The sequence below is a fragment of the Merops nubicus genome, unplaced genomic scaffold (assembly GCF_000691845.1).
Source record: "Merops nubicus isolate BGI_N331 unplaced genomic scaffold, ASM69184v1 scaffold6192, whole genome shotgun sequence".
In the NCBI taxonomy this organism is placed as follows: domain Eukaryota; kingdom Metazoa; phylum Chordata; class Aves; order Coraciiformes; family Meropidae; genus Merops; species Merops nubicus.
Genome location: NW_008592750.1, coordinates 27163 through 38515, shown reverse-complemented (window position 1 = coordinate 38515; position 11353 = coordinate 27163). Strand labels below are relative to the sequence as shown.

At 54.6% G+C, this 11353-nt stretch overlaps 1 protein-coding gene across 1 annotated transcript in view; it reads right to left on the bottom strand.

Moving 5' to 3' along the window:
* Positions 1–8: 8 nt before the first annotated feature.
* The window catches only part of JADE2 (jade family PHD finger 2), a gene marked incomplete at both ends in the record, with an annotated part of 34231 nt that continues 22886 nt past the window's right edge, over positions 9–11353 (bottom strand). Inside the window, 4 exon segments of the mRNA XM_008935233.1 lie at positions 9–200; positions 203–274; positions 2192–2320; positions 6742–6859. Of these exon segments, the coding sequence (XP_008933481.1) occupies positions 9–200; positions 203–274; positions 2192–2320; positions 6742–6859 (511 nt within the window).

Here is an 11353-nt window from a genome sequence, read left to right as displayed (position 1 = left end):
CGGGGGGCTGCTCCTGGGCAGCTTTTTCTTAGTGTTCGTTCTGGGTTTGCTTTTCGCTTTTTTGGTGGCCTCGCTCTGCTTGAAGGGGGAGCGGAGGGAGTGGTCCATCATGAAGCTCAGCAAGGTCTCCTCGTCCTGCAGGAGCTCCTAGGAGAGGCCGGGGGTGCTGTCCTCGTGGTGGGACTTGTTGAGGGCCCACTAGCGGTGATCTGGACCGACTGCGCCAGCCAGCTGTTGAAGAAGGTCCCGTCGATGGGGAAGGAGGTCGACAAGCCTGGAGGAAACAAAAGGAGGAAGATTTCCTTCAGAGGCCAGGAACAGCCCTTCGACACCACCACCAGCTTCACCAGAACTCCCCAGCACTGGAGCAACACACAGACAACTGTAACACGCCACATCGGGGCACTGAAGAGGGTCTACTCCAGCACTAAGGCTGAATTTGGGGTTCACTGAGGTCACAGCACAACAGCCTGAGTGGTCCCTGCATCCAACACCCCACCAGCCTCCACGAAACTAAACGGAGCAGCAAAGACACTGAGACCCCACCCGCCCCAGCACGGCTGGAGAATACATCCCCCTGCAAAGGCAGCAGCCACACAACCCAAGTGGAAGCCTAAAAGTTGGGTCACTGCTAGCAGAGAGGGACTCGTGCCCAGGCGAGGGGTGGCAGGGTCCCACGGGGCCACCACGTGCTGCCAAACCCCCAGGGGTGGGTGATGGGTGAGCAGGGTGGGCAGTGGGTGGTGGGACTGGTGCCAAATCTGCAGGCAGAGGCAGGGAGGGAGGTCTGGGAACACCTCCGAACACCTGAGAGGTGTGAAAACTGAAGCTGAGCAGCAGAGATGACAGGTTGGAATGGAAAAAGCTGAAAAACTTCCTACTAATGATCTCTGTGAGCAGGAGGGAGCATTATGGGCTGGGTTGGGTCTCGTTTGCAACCCAACCCTGCACCAGCACACGTGCTGTTCATCCCCCAACGTGAGAAACCCACGGGCTCAGCATTGTCAGAGCTGGTCTTAAGGATGGAGGAGAAATGAGGTTTGATTTTTGACTTCAGTGAGAGCTTTCCTTTTAAAGCAGTCAGTCTAGCCCCAGAAGAGAGGCAGTGGCACGGGCAGGGTGACTCAGGTTGGCAGGGTTTGATGGGGATGAGCTCAGAGCATCACGTGCTGAACAGTCCAAGGTCCTGCCAAGCTCACCTTGCCCCAGCTCTTCTCTGATGACTGCAGCCCCAAGCCCTTAACAAAATCCAGAAGGTTGCAAGACCCTGGTGAAGCTCTGAGTGGGCTTCCTGCTTTCCCAGGCTCACAGAAGTGCAGAGACACCCCAGCCCTCCACCATTTGATGGCATTCCACCCAGAAAATCCAGAGTTTCTTTCACAATGACAAAAGCCCCATTTCCAAAGGGCTTCCTGCCTAAAACCCAACAGCTTTGAGATGAACAGAAAGCAGCAGAGTCGGGGTGAGCATCAGGCAAAGTAGAGCAAGATGGGCTCCACACCCCCAGCAGAAACCTTCTGTACCCCCAGGAGGGTTTTTAAGTTACCCCCAGGCTGTCCGAGAGCCCCATGGGACCAGTGCAACCCCTGTGCACCCATGGGGCAGCCAAGCTCAAGTGAAGCTATCACCTCCTGCCCCACATGGTGGTGGAGATGACAGAGCCAAAGTCAAACAAAACCCAACAGCGTGTAAAAACCATGTCACCAAGGAACCTGTCAAAAAGGACCTTTTCATGATGTGTTTTTTTTACTCCTCCCCAGCCAAGCAGTGGCTGAAACATGCAGAGAGCACAGCACGGAAGACATAGGGGAGTAATCCACTACTAGGGGGAGTAATCCACTACTAGGGGGGAGTAATCCACTAGTAGGGGTGGGTAAGTCTGATTTTATCACTGGGAAGTGGAATTGTGCTTCAGCAGCTCACCACAGGGTTTGTGACACCTTCTCCCAAGCCCTGGGGCTGTGGGGTGGATTTGACACCCCCTGCCCTGCCAGGGGCTGTGTCCCCTCATGGTCTCTCCTGTAGGACCTTGGTAATTCAGGCTGATGTCCCCAAGGGAGAGATGAAGAGGCTCCCCAGACTCAGGTGAACTCCACCATCTACGTGCAAGAGGGATCAGGGGTTGGGACTCTTAACCCTGCTCCCCAAAAACAGGGAGCCTCCAGCTCTGCACCCATAAAATCAGACTTACCCAGTTGTCCCAACACAGTTTCGTTGACTGATTTCCTTTTCTCTTTCTTCTCAGGACTATTTTTTCTACCATCTCTTCCTTTCCTCCTCGGGTCACTTTTCTTACCCTTTGTCTTCTTCCCAGTTTGTTCTGGCATTTTTTAGAGAAAAAGGAAAACTCTGTGTGAGACGAGGGATGCTGCAGTGAGCAAGTTCCCCTGGGGCACACCCCTGTGGAGCAGACCTGGGCCAGACCTGCAAACCACTCCGAGCCAGAGGGAGGACAGCAGCTGCTTTTTGGCTAATGGTAGCCCAAGGTCTCTGCATACTAAGAAAACCTGAATCCTGCAGGTTAAGTAAAAAAAGAGGTTTGGGTCCTGGATGTGAACTCGGCGTGGCTGGAGGAATGGAGACCCCACGGCCACCAGCGTGTCCTCCCAAACTGGGACTTTGGGGTGAGGACCAGCAGAAGGGATTAACCCCATGCCTTGCTCAGACACCTTCCAGGGGACACAGGGACCTCCAAACCCAGCCATGTGTCACCCACCACCGACCAGGGCAGCTCCTGGAGGGATTCAGCTGCAAAGCCAGCTTGACAGCCATGGCATCAGCAGCGTTTTCAAGCAGACCTTGATTTGATTTGACTTCTCGTGCTGGTAACTGCTCACACTTACACTGAAAAAAACCCCAAAGCTGTAAAACTTCAGCAGTGCAAGTAAATGGAGGAGGAGGGTGAGCAGCATTGCTGATGGAGAGCCAGGGATACAACTCTGAGCTATGCAGACTTGCAGCTAAAAAAATCAATATTTCCTAAATGGCTTTGAACTTCGACAGGATTTATTCCTCTTGGGTAAACAGGACAAATGCCCTGTAAAGTACAACTTGTATAGCCAAGCAAAATACTTCCAGTGGTTTTTTACCTACTCCCTTACGTCCCTCTCCACAGAAGTCCACACTCAAACTTCTATTTCTTTTCAAAGGGGGAAGGATGTTGCCCTGAAAGCAAAAAACGTGGGTGGCTGGTGGGAGCGGAGGAGAAACCTGCAGTCTGAGAGTCTGGCCTGGAGCTTGGCCCTGCACAAGCTCTGCAGCTACCAGAGCAAGGAGTTGAAGAAATAAATCAGTTTATTGTGTTGTCCAGCAGCAAACCCCAGTGGAGGGGCTGGGGGCTGGCTGGGGCAGGGGCAATAACCTCAGCTCTGCCCTCGCTAGGGCAGTGGAAAAGGGGAGGGGACTGGCACTGCACCTGCCTGAGCTGGCATACACAGGATTTCCAGTCCTGGGGCTGCCACACCAGGAGCCCCTCCTGCCCAAAGGCCTCACTGAAAGGAAGAAAAGGAAAAGCAAAATTGGCACTTGCTAGGTTCCTACCAAATACCCAGAGCAAGGCAGACGCCTTTTTTACTCCACTTACAAAACAAAAATCTGAACTCTGTTTAGACAGCACAATGAGGCTAAAGAGAAACCTCAGCAGCACTTTTTCAACAGGAATCTGTCAAAATAGTAGCTGAGTTTCAAAGCCAGACAGTGTTTACTTTCCACTCCATGCAAGAAAAATACAGGGGGAGAGGTGGGGTCGTTTTACACCGTCAGTTCTCACTGATTTTATGAAAAATCTCCTCCTTAAATGATCATTTGTCAGCGGGAAAAAACAAACCCCTGAAGTTTGGAGTTCTATGTGGGAGCCAGTCCAAAAAAAACCCTTGTGCCAAAGCCATCTTTGGAATCACTCCAGCAGAGTTTGGTCGATGGCTCCTGTAACAGCAGCTACAAACTGGCCTCATCCAGGGAAAACAACCCAGACTTCTCCTTTCCTCCAACAAACCTCAGGCAGGAAGAGCAGCCTGGCTGGGAGCAGTGCAGGGGGGATGCTACAGGAACCATTCCTCCCACTTTCAAACCAGTCAGTGCTTTGTGATGCTGGAAAACCCAGCAGTGAGTGACCCTCAGCTTTGGTCCTGTTGGGTGTTGAGCATCTTGAGCTCCAAGTATCACCACGTGGCAGGGAGGAGGCTCAGCAAATGTGGGGGTGATGGGAGCACTTGGCAGGATGGGGGTCTGCAATGGCTGTGTGTTTGGGATGGGATGATGGGATGGGACAGCCAGGAGCTGAAGCAGAAGAGAAGCAGCAGACAGCTTTCCATGGCTCTGCTGTGTGGCTGCCCTGGGTAGGGCAGCAGGAGGCTGAGCCCTGATCTCTTTTACACCATCTATCCCTCCCTGCTGTGCTGCTGGTGGCCCCAGAGCCTGCTCCTGCTGTCAGGCAGGGCCTGGACATGACTGTGAGGACCATGTGCTGCCTGGGGAGGAGATAAGTACTGATGCTGTGCTCTTACCTGCACTGTGACTGTCACAGCTAACTGGGCCATCCTCTCTTCCCACATTTGGGACTGCAGCTTATGGCCTGATGCCATGTCCTGGCAAGGGAACTCCTCCTGAGCTCAGGAGAACCTACACACCAACACCAAAAGGCACTCAGGTTCCTCAGGTCCCCCTGGCACGGGAAGGACCCAGGTGCCCAAACCACCTGGAGATCTCAGGAGCAAACTCTTGTCCCTGGACTCTTCCCAGCAGCAGCAGCAGCTTGCAGGAGCTGGGTCAGCAGCCCCTGCTCAGGCTCAGACCAAAAGCCCACCTTGCAGAGATGAGCAGCTCAACTCAGCAAGTTCAGAGCAGAAAACAAATGAGCCAGCACCAACTATTTGAGGCAGGAGAGCAGAACAATCTGCATCCAAAGGTATGAAGCAAGCCCACCACCTGCACACTGGTCACTGCCCACGTGCCCCTCACCAGGGGCTCACCTCTGGTCACTCACCTCAGGCAGAACAAACATCATGGCAATGGCAGTTGTGCTTTACCCAGGCTACACGTGGAAGGGCAACTGAGACCCCAAAAAGTGAGCAGCAGAGCCCTGACCCAGCCACCCATCACTGCTGGGATCTGTGCCAGGCTGGGGAGGGTCCTGGCTCACCCACCCCAGCCCTCCCCAGGAGGAGCTGCCCACTCCCACCCCACTGCTGCCTCAGAGAGCAGGTTGGGCATGCACCAGAGGTGGGACTCCCCGAGGCATTTGGGGAATGCAGCTCCCCAGGGGCATTTCCAGCCACCTAATACCTTGGCTGCAAGGGAGGGGAGCTCAAAAACCCTTCCTGGCAAACCAGCCTGCAGTTCCTGAGAGCTGCAAACCTGGGCTCACCCAGCTGAGCTCGAGAGCATCACGAGGTCCCCTGTGACCCCCCCCAAACCTGCCAAGCTGGCAGTGACAGCACATGGCATCTGCCTCCAGGATAGGAGTTTGTTGCTCCTGTCTTTTCTCCAGCCATTATTCCCCAGCTGGACCTCCTGCCTCACCACCCCAGCCAGCAGCATTGCTGTGGGAATGGCTCTTGGGGGGTGCACCCTCCAAGAACTGGTGGGAACAGCCAGGAACCCCCATTTGTGTGTGCCCAGGCTGGAGGTGACCCCTACTTCTGGTTCAGCAAGGACACAGGGAGCACCACAGTGTCACTGAGCTGTACCACAGGCACTGAGATTTCCAGCACCCACATCCCCCCTCTGAGCACACCCCGGGGTCCTGGCCCACCCTGTCCCTCACTGTCTCCTGGCTCTGGCCATGGAGAGGAACTTGCCCAGGCTCCCAGTCACACACCCAATTCCTCAGCCTCCAAAACCTTAGTGAAAGGAAACTTTTGTCAAGGGAAGCTCAGCCCAGACGGTTCCTGAAGAAACCCCAACCATGTGATGGCTTCAGATGCAACTCCAAAGCCACAAACACAACAGCCCTCGGAGGAGTCTGCCAAAGCACCAGATGCTGCTGCTGGAAAAACTCTCCTGCAGCCACAGGCTTTGGGCTGCCCTGCCACTGAAGGGAAAGGAGGAGGGAGAATGAGCTCTGGGCTCAGGCACTGCTTGTGCAAAAGGGGGAAAAAAAATAGGGCAGAAGGAAACCAACTTTATTTCAGCTCCTGAATAAAACTTGCCAGAGGCTTTGCATGCAGTGCTGTGATGCTCTGCACCAATAGGTGTGTGGGGCAGAGAACTAAAGAGCCTGGGCTCTAGGAGGAACAGACACCCCACCAGCAGCCTAAACTTCAGCTCCTGGCAGAGCCAAAGGCATCTGTAGAGGGCCCAAAGTGAGGGCTGCTGACCCATGCCAGGGAGCCAGCTGCTGTGGGTCACCCCCAGCACCAGCAGCCCCGTGCCCAGGAGCTGCCATCCCCCCCCAAAACGGCTCCATCTCCATGGAAACTGCCAAAACACTGCCCTGGCATCACCACCTAACCAACCCCTCGGTCCTTCTGACTGATTCCCAGAGAGGATTGAGAGGGATCTGTGAAAACAAGGAGCTCCAGCACTCCAGTCACCCAGGGTATGGCTTTATTGTGAGTTTCTGAACAACACTGGAGAGGGGTGAGGAGTCAAGAGATGCACTGTGCTTAATCCCCACTGCAGGGGAGGGGGCAGCTCTGGTGTCCTTGGGGTGGGGGAGCTGAGGCTTGGGCACGAGTCCTTGGCTTCAGAGGATGGCAGGGACAGTGTCCATGAGAACAAGCTCTGGGAAATGGTACTGACCTGGGTAAAGATCTTTCTCAATGAGCTTCATCTGGAGGTGGAAGATCTGCTCCTGGAGTTTACAAATGGTGTGTTTCATTTTCTCCCGTCTCGTCACCATGTAACAGAGATTTCTAACCTACAGAAACACAAGAAACAGTGTCTGGTTTAGGCAGAGTCAAAGTTGGGTCCCCCCAAGCTGTGCTGCTGCTTCTGCTGCCCAGGATTCAATCCTCTTCATCTCACCATCCTCTGCACTGCACCAAAACTCCTAGCAGGGCTCTTTGGATGGGCCAGGACTAGAGGGGAGGGATCTTGATCCAAAGTGGATACTAGATCTGGGAAAACCCACACAGTGAATGATCCAAAGCCTAAATGCCTCTGTTCTGGCTGATAACCAGGACCCTGGAGGGGACAAGGGATGCTGGCTGGCCTCTCCAGCACAAGCACTGGGCACACAGAAGCTGTGAGGAAACAGTGTCTCCAGAGATGTGGCTTTGCTGACCCCAGCAGCACCAAGACTCCCTGCAAAGCCCTGCAGGTCCCTGCCAGCAGGCCAGGGGCAGCCACCCCAAAGCAGAGCAGCCACCTCAAGAGACCCCAAGCACAGCTCCACCAGCCTCTGCCCTGCCACCACCCAGCAGCAGCGAGCTGGGGCCACCCTGGGGACCCCAGGCAGGGGTGCAGGGAGGATGCTGCATGTGGGGGAGACTCTCTTCAGTCTTCTGCCCATGAACAGTGAGCGAGTGACTCTTCTGACCTCTCCCACCAAAGCCCTGAGTGCACGGGCAGGGTTGAGCCCTCTGGCATCAGTGCTTTGGAGGGCATAAATCCAGCCTGCAAACCAGAGTGTGCCAGGAGGCAAAGGGGGCTGAGCACGCTGCTGATCTGCCCTGCTGAGACTGGAGGAACTCCTGGGACCTGGTGCAGCACAACCCTCAACTCTGCTGCTGCTCACCAGCACACAAAGGCAGCAGAGAGCCAGGAGGAGCAGCTGGATTGTGCTGTGGACACACAGGCTGTGCTTAATCTCCTCTTAATCCTCACCGACCTCACGAAGGAGTTAAGGTACCTGAAGGATTGGGGAAATCTCAGAAGGGAAGATGCTGGGGAAGGAGCATTTTTTGATGGAGTTCTGCCAAGGTCCAGCAGACACATCTGAGCTGCCCTGGGTCAGTACAGCAGTTCTCCTCCCCAAAATGCTCCTTTGGCAGGGAGGGAGAGACCCTCAGCCCACAGCCAGTGTGAGGAAGGGGCACAGTGGGAACAGAGCTGCAGGTAGGAGTATTAATACCTACTAAAATACCTATTAAAAATACTTAATACCTATTAATGAGAGGAAATGGCCTCAAGTTGTACCAGGGGAGGTTCTGACTAGATATTAGGAAGAATTTCTTCCTTGAGAGAGTAGTTGGGCACTGGAACAGGCTGCCCAGGGAGGTGGTGGAGTCACCATCCCTGGAGGGTTAAAAAAAATGAGTAGATGAAGCACTTGAGGCTGTGGTTTAGTGGTTAGAGAGATGATGGGCTGGAGGTTGGACTTGCTGATCCTAGAGGTCCTTTCCAACCCTAGTGATTCTATGATTCTACCCTGATGGGCTGAGCTCAGAGCCTTACAGACCTGCCTGTTGCCCTAAAGCAAACTACAGCCAATAGAGCAAACCACAGCAGCTGGTGCAGCAGCTCCCTTCCCCAAACCTGGCCCCTGCACACAGTTACTCACTCACACTTGCTCCACACCCACCTGCAGACCACTGGTGCATTTTGTCCCCATTCAAGACATTTTCTTAACCGAGGGGGGAAAGCCCTAAAGGCAAAGGGGAAAGCACAAGAGAAAAAAAACACTCGTGTGAGCAACCCTGCTCCTCACACAGGGCTGCTGAGAGCATCCCCCAGCAGCCCCAGAGGACAGAGCTACCGTGTGATGCCCACTGTCACCATGGCTGCAGTGGGCAAACAGCAGAGCAGAAGATGCTCAGGGCTGCTAACAGGATTTGACAAGGTTTCCTCAGCTTCTTGCTGCTGCCGAAGAGCAAAACTGCCTGCAAGGAGGTGAGGAGGAGGTGGCTGAGTGGAGGCACAGGCAGTAATGTCTGGGGGTCTGTCCACGCTCATGGGTGACCCCGATGTCTCCAATTCCTCCCCCTCCTCATCCTCAAACCCCTCTCTGCAGAGGAAGGCTGGGGTATGTCCAGGTTTGGGGGACTGTCCCTGTGGGGTCAGGAGGCTTTGTGCCTCTCAGTGACAGACAGGACCTGTCCCATGCTCAGTTGACATCTGCCACCAGAGGCTGTGGAGGCAGCAGGATGACCCTGGCCACCCCCTGATGGCATCACTTTTACCCAGGGAAGGTTGGGAACCACTCAAGAATGCAGGAGGAAAAGCTGCTCTTTCCTCTGTTGAATCCCCTAGCTGTAAATATAAAGCAGTGAGCTAGACACTGTGTATTTTACCACATTCTCTCTTCTTTTTTTTTTCTCTTTCTGGATTGGAGAAAACATCCAACTAAAATGTCTTTTTGAGGAAAAAAAAATCCTGCCTCTGGCAACCTGCCTCTCAAAGTGTTTGGTGGAGTCTCTTCTCTATGATTTGATATTCCTGCAAGAAAACATTGCTCTGCTCTGCTTTGAGGCTGCTGGTATTTACACACACACTTACACAGCTTAACACCACCCAGAGCTGCTTCCCCAAGCCAAGCTTAGTAAGAAATACTGGAAACTATAGGGTTTTGTTAAAACTAAATAATCAATCTTTGGAAAAAAAAGCTTTGAAAAAAAAAAAAGAAGCAAAGAGGGTTTAAAAAAGACAAAAAGAAAACCAAAGGGGACTGTATTCATATTCCCAGGTAACAGGTTTTATTTGTTTGCAGTGGGAAGTGCAGAGCTGGCAGTGGTGAGGAGGTGGCAGAAGGAGACACCACCACCCTGGCTGTCCCCATGTCATCTGTCCCACTGCTTCTGACCCAGGGACCACCACCAGCCCCCCAGTCACAACCATTTCTGCCACCTTAATTAAAATAGCACCAGGATGGCCTGTGGGCACCCTCTGAAGGCCACCCCTCCAGGCTGCTCTCCTCCAGCCCCTCCTTGCTGTGACACTTCAGCATTTGCAAGTGAAAGGTGGTGACAGACAGGATCAGATACCTGGGGTGTGCTGGCAGCAATGGGTTTTAAACCCCTACCACCCCTCTGAGCCCTGGACTTTGATCTGATCAGTGTTTATTGTTCCTCCTCTCTGGCTGAAGAGCAAACAAACAGCTCTTCCAGGGCTCAGCAGTGAACCCTGGCAGGGAGTTGCTAAGCAGAGGCTGAACGCCGATGGGAAATGACCCCACGAAGCCCAGAGGCAACTCTGGAAAATGAGAAATATGGTAAAATGTCTCGTTTTGACACAAAGAAATCAAAGAGAAGCTGCCGTGCCCTGGTTTATGACCCAGGCAGTTCCTGGAGCTGAGTGCTACACCCAGAGATGCAGAGTGGTTCACTGCAGCCAAGGGAGTCAAGCTGGGAGCAAGTGGAAGCAGAGGCAGGAGGAGCAGCCTGCTTTAGATTGACAATAGAGAGAAGCAGATGAGGGGAGAAAAGGGAGCTGAACCTGTTGCCCTTGGATCCAGCAGCTGCAGCCTGTTGCCCACAGCTTGGTGCTGGTGGCACCAGCCCAGCCCAGCCCAGAGATGGAAAGGTGATGCAGCAAGGCAGGACAGACTGGCAGGGATGTATGCAGGGCTGAAAGCTGACAGGGCCACAGAAAAGAGATCAGTAGCTTGAAATCCAATTCTTTATAAAGAGGAGAGGGCTCTGAGACCCACAGGGGGTAGTGCAGAGAGGGACCAGGGTGGGCTGGCTCAGGGTTGAGACCCTGCCTGGACATAACACCCTCCTCACCCTCACCACCCTTCTCCCCACGGGCTGAATTATGATGAGAGCCACAGCAGCTTGGAGAGAGGGCTCAGGGGTGTGAAGGGGCAGCACCTCCATCTCCAGGGAGCAGCATGGCCCCTGCAGCATCCTCTTCCCCCCCACCACCACCCCCACCAGCTCAAAGCTGTTTTCCTCCTTCTTTACCAGCTCCTTGAGCCCTTCCATGGCTTTGTACCCCAGTGGGGCTCTCAGGAGGGGACCCAAGAGGGGCCATGGTCTTGTCCCTCTGGCAGGAGCAGGACAGGGGGCACAGGGCCCAGGCAGGGCTCAGGTTTTAAGCACAGGAGGAGAAGGAGCTTGGCCCCTGCCCGGGGGGCTCAGCAGCTCTGCCCTGGTCATCCCCTGCCCCGTGCTGTGCCCGTGTCCCCCCTCCAGCAGGGACTCTATGGGAGCTGTCCCCTCCCTGGCTGCTCACTGTCACCTCACTCCAGGTGCTGAGTTTCTTCCCTTGTGCTTCCTCCCCTCACTGCCTCTCATCTTCACCACTCCTCCTCCTCTTCAGCCTGCCCCTGCCCCGTCCCTGCTCCTTCCCTCCTGCAGCCACGACAGCCAAATCTGCCGAGTGAGCCCAGCTCAGGGGGAGGGATGGGGGGTCTGGCACTGCTGCTGCTCCACCAACACTTGATCTACCCCAAAAAGCTGCCGTGGAGGTGGCTGCTCCCTCCCCTCAGCAAGGACATGCTGCGGGGAGCTGGGGGGGCGCCACCCCCCCG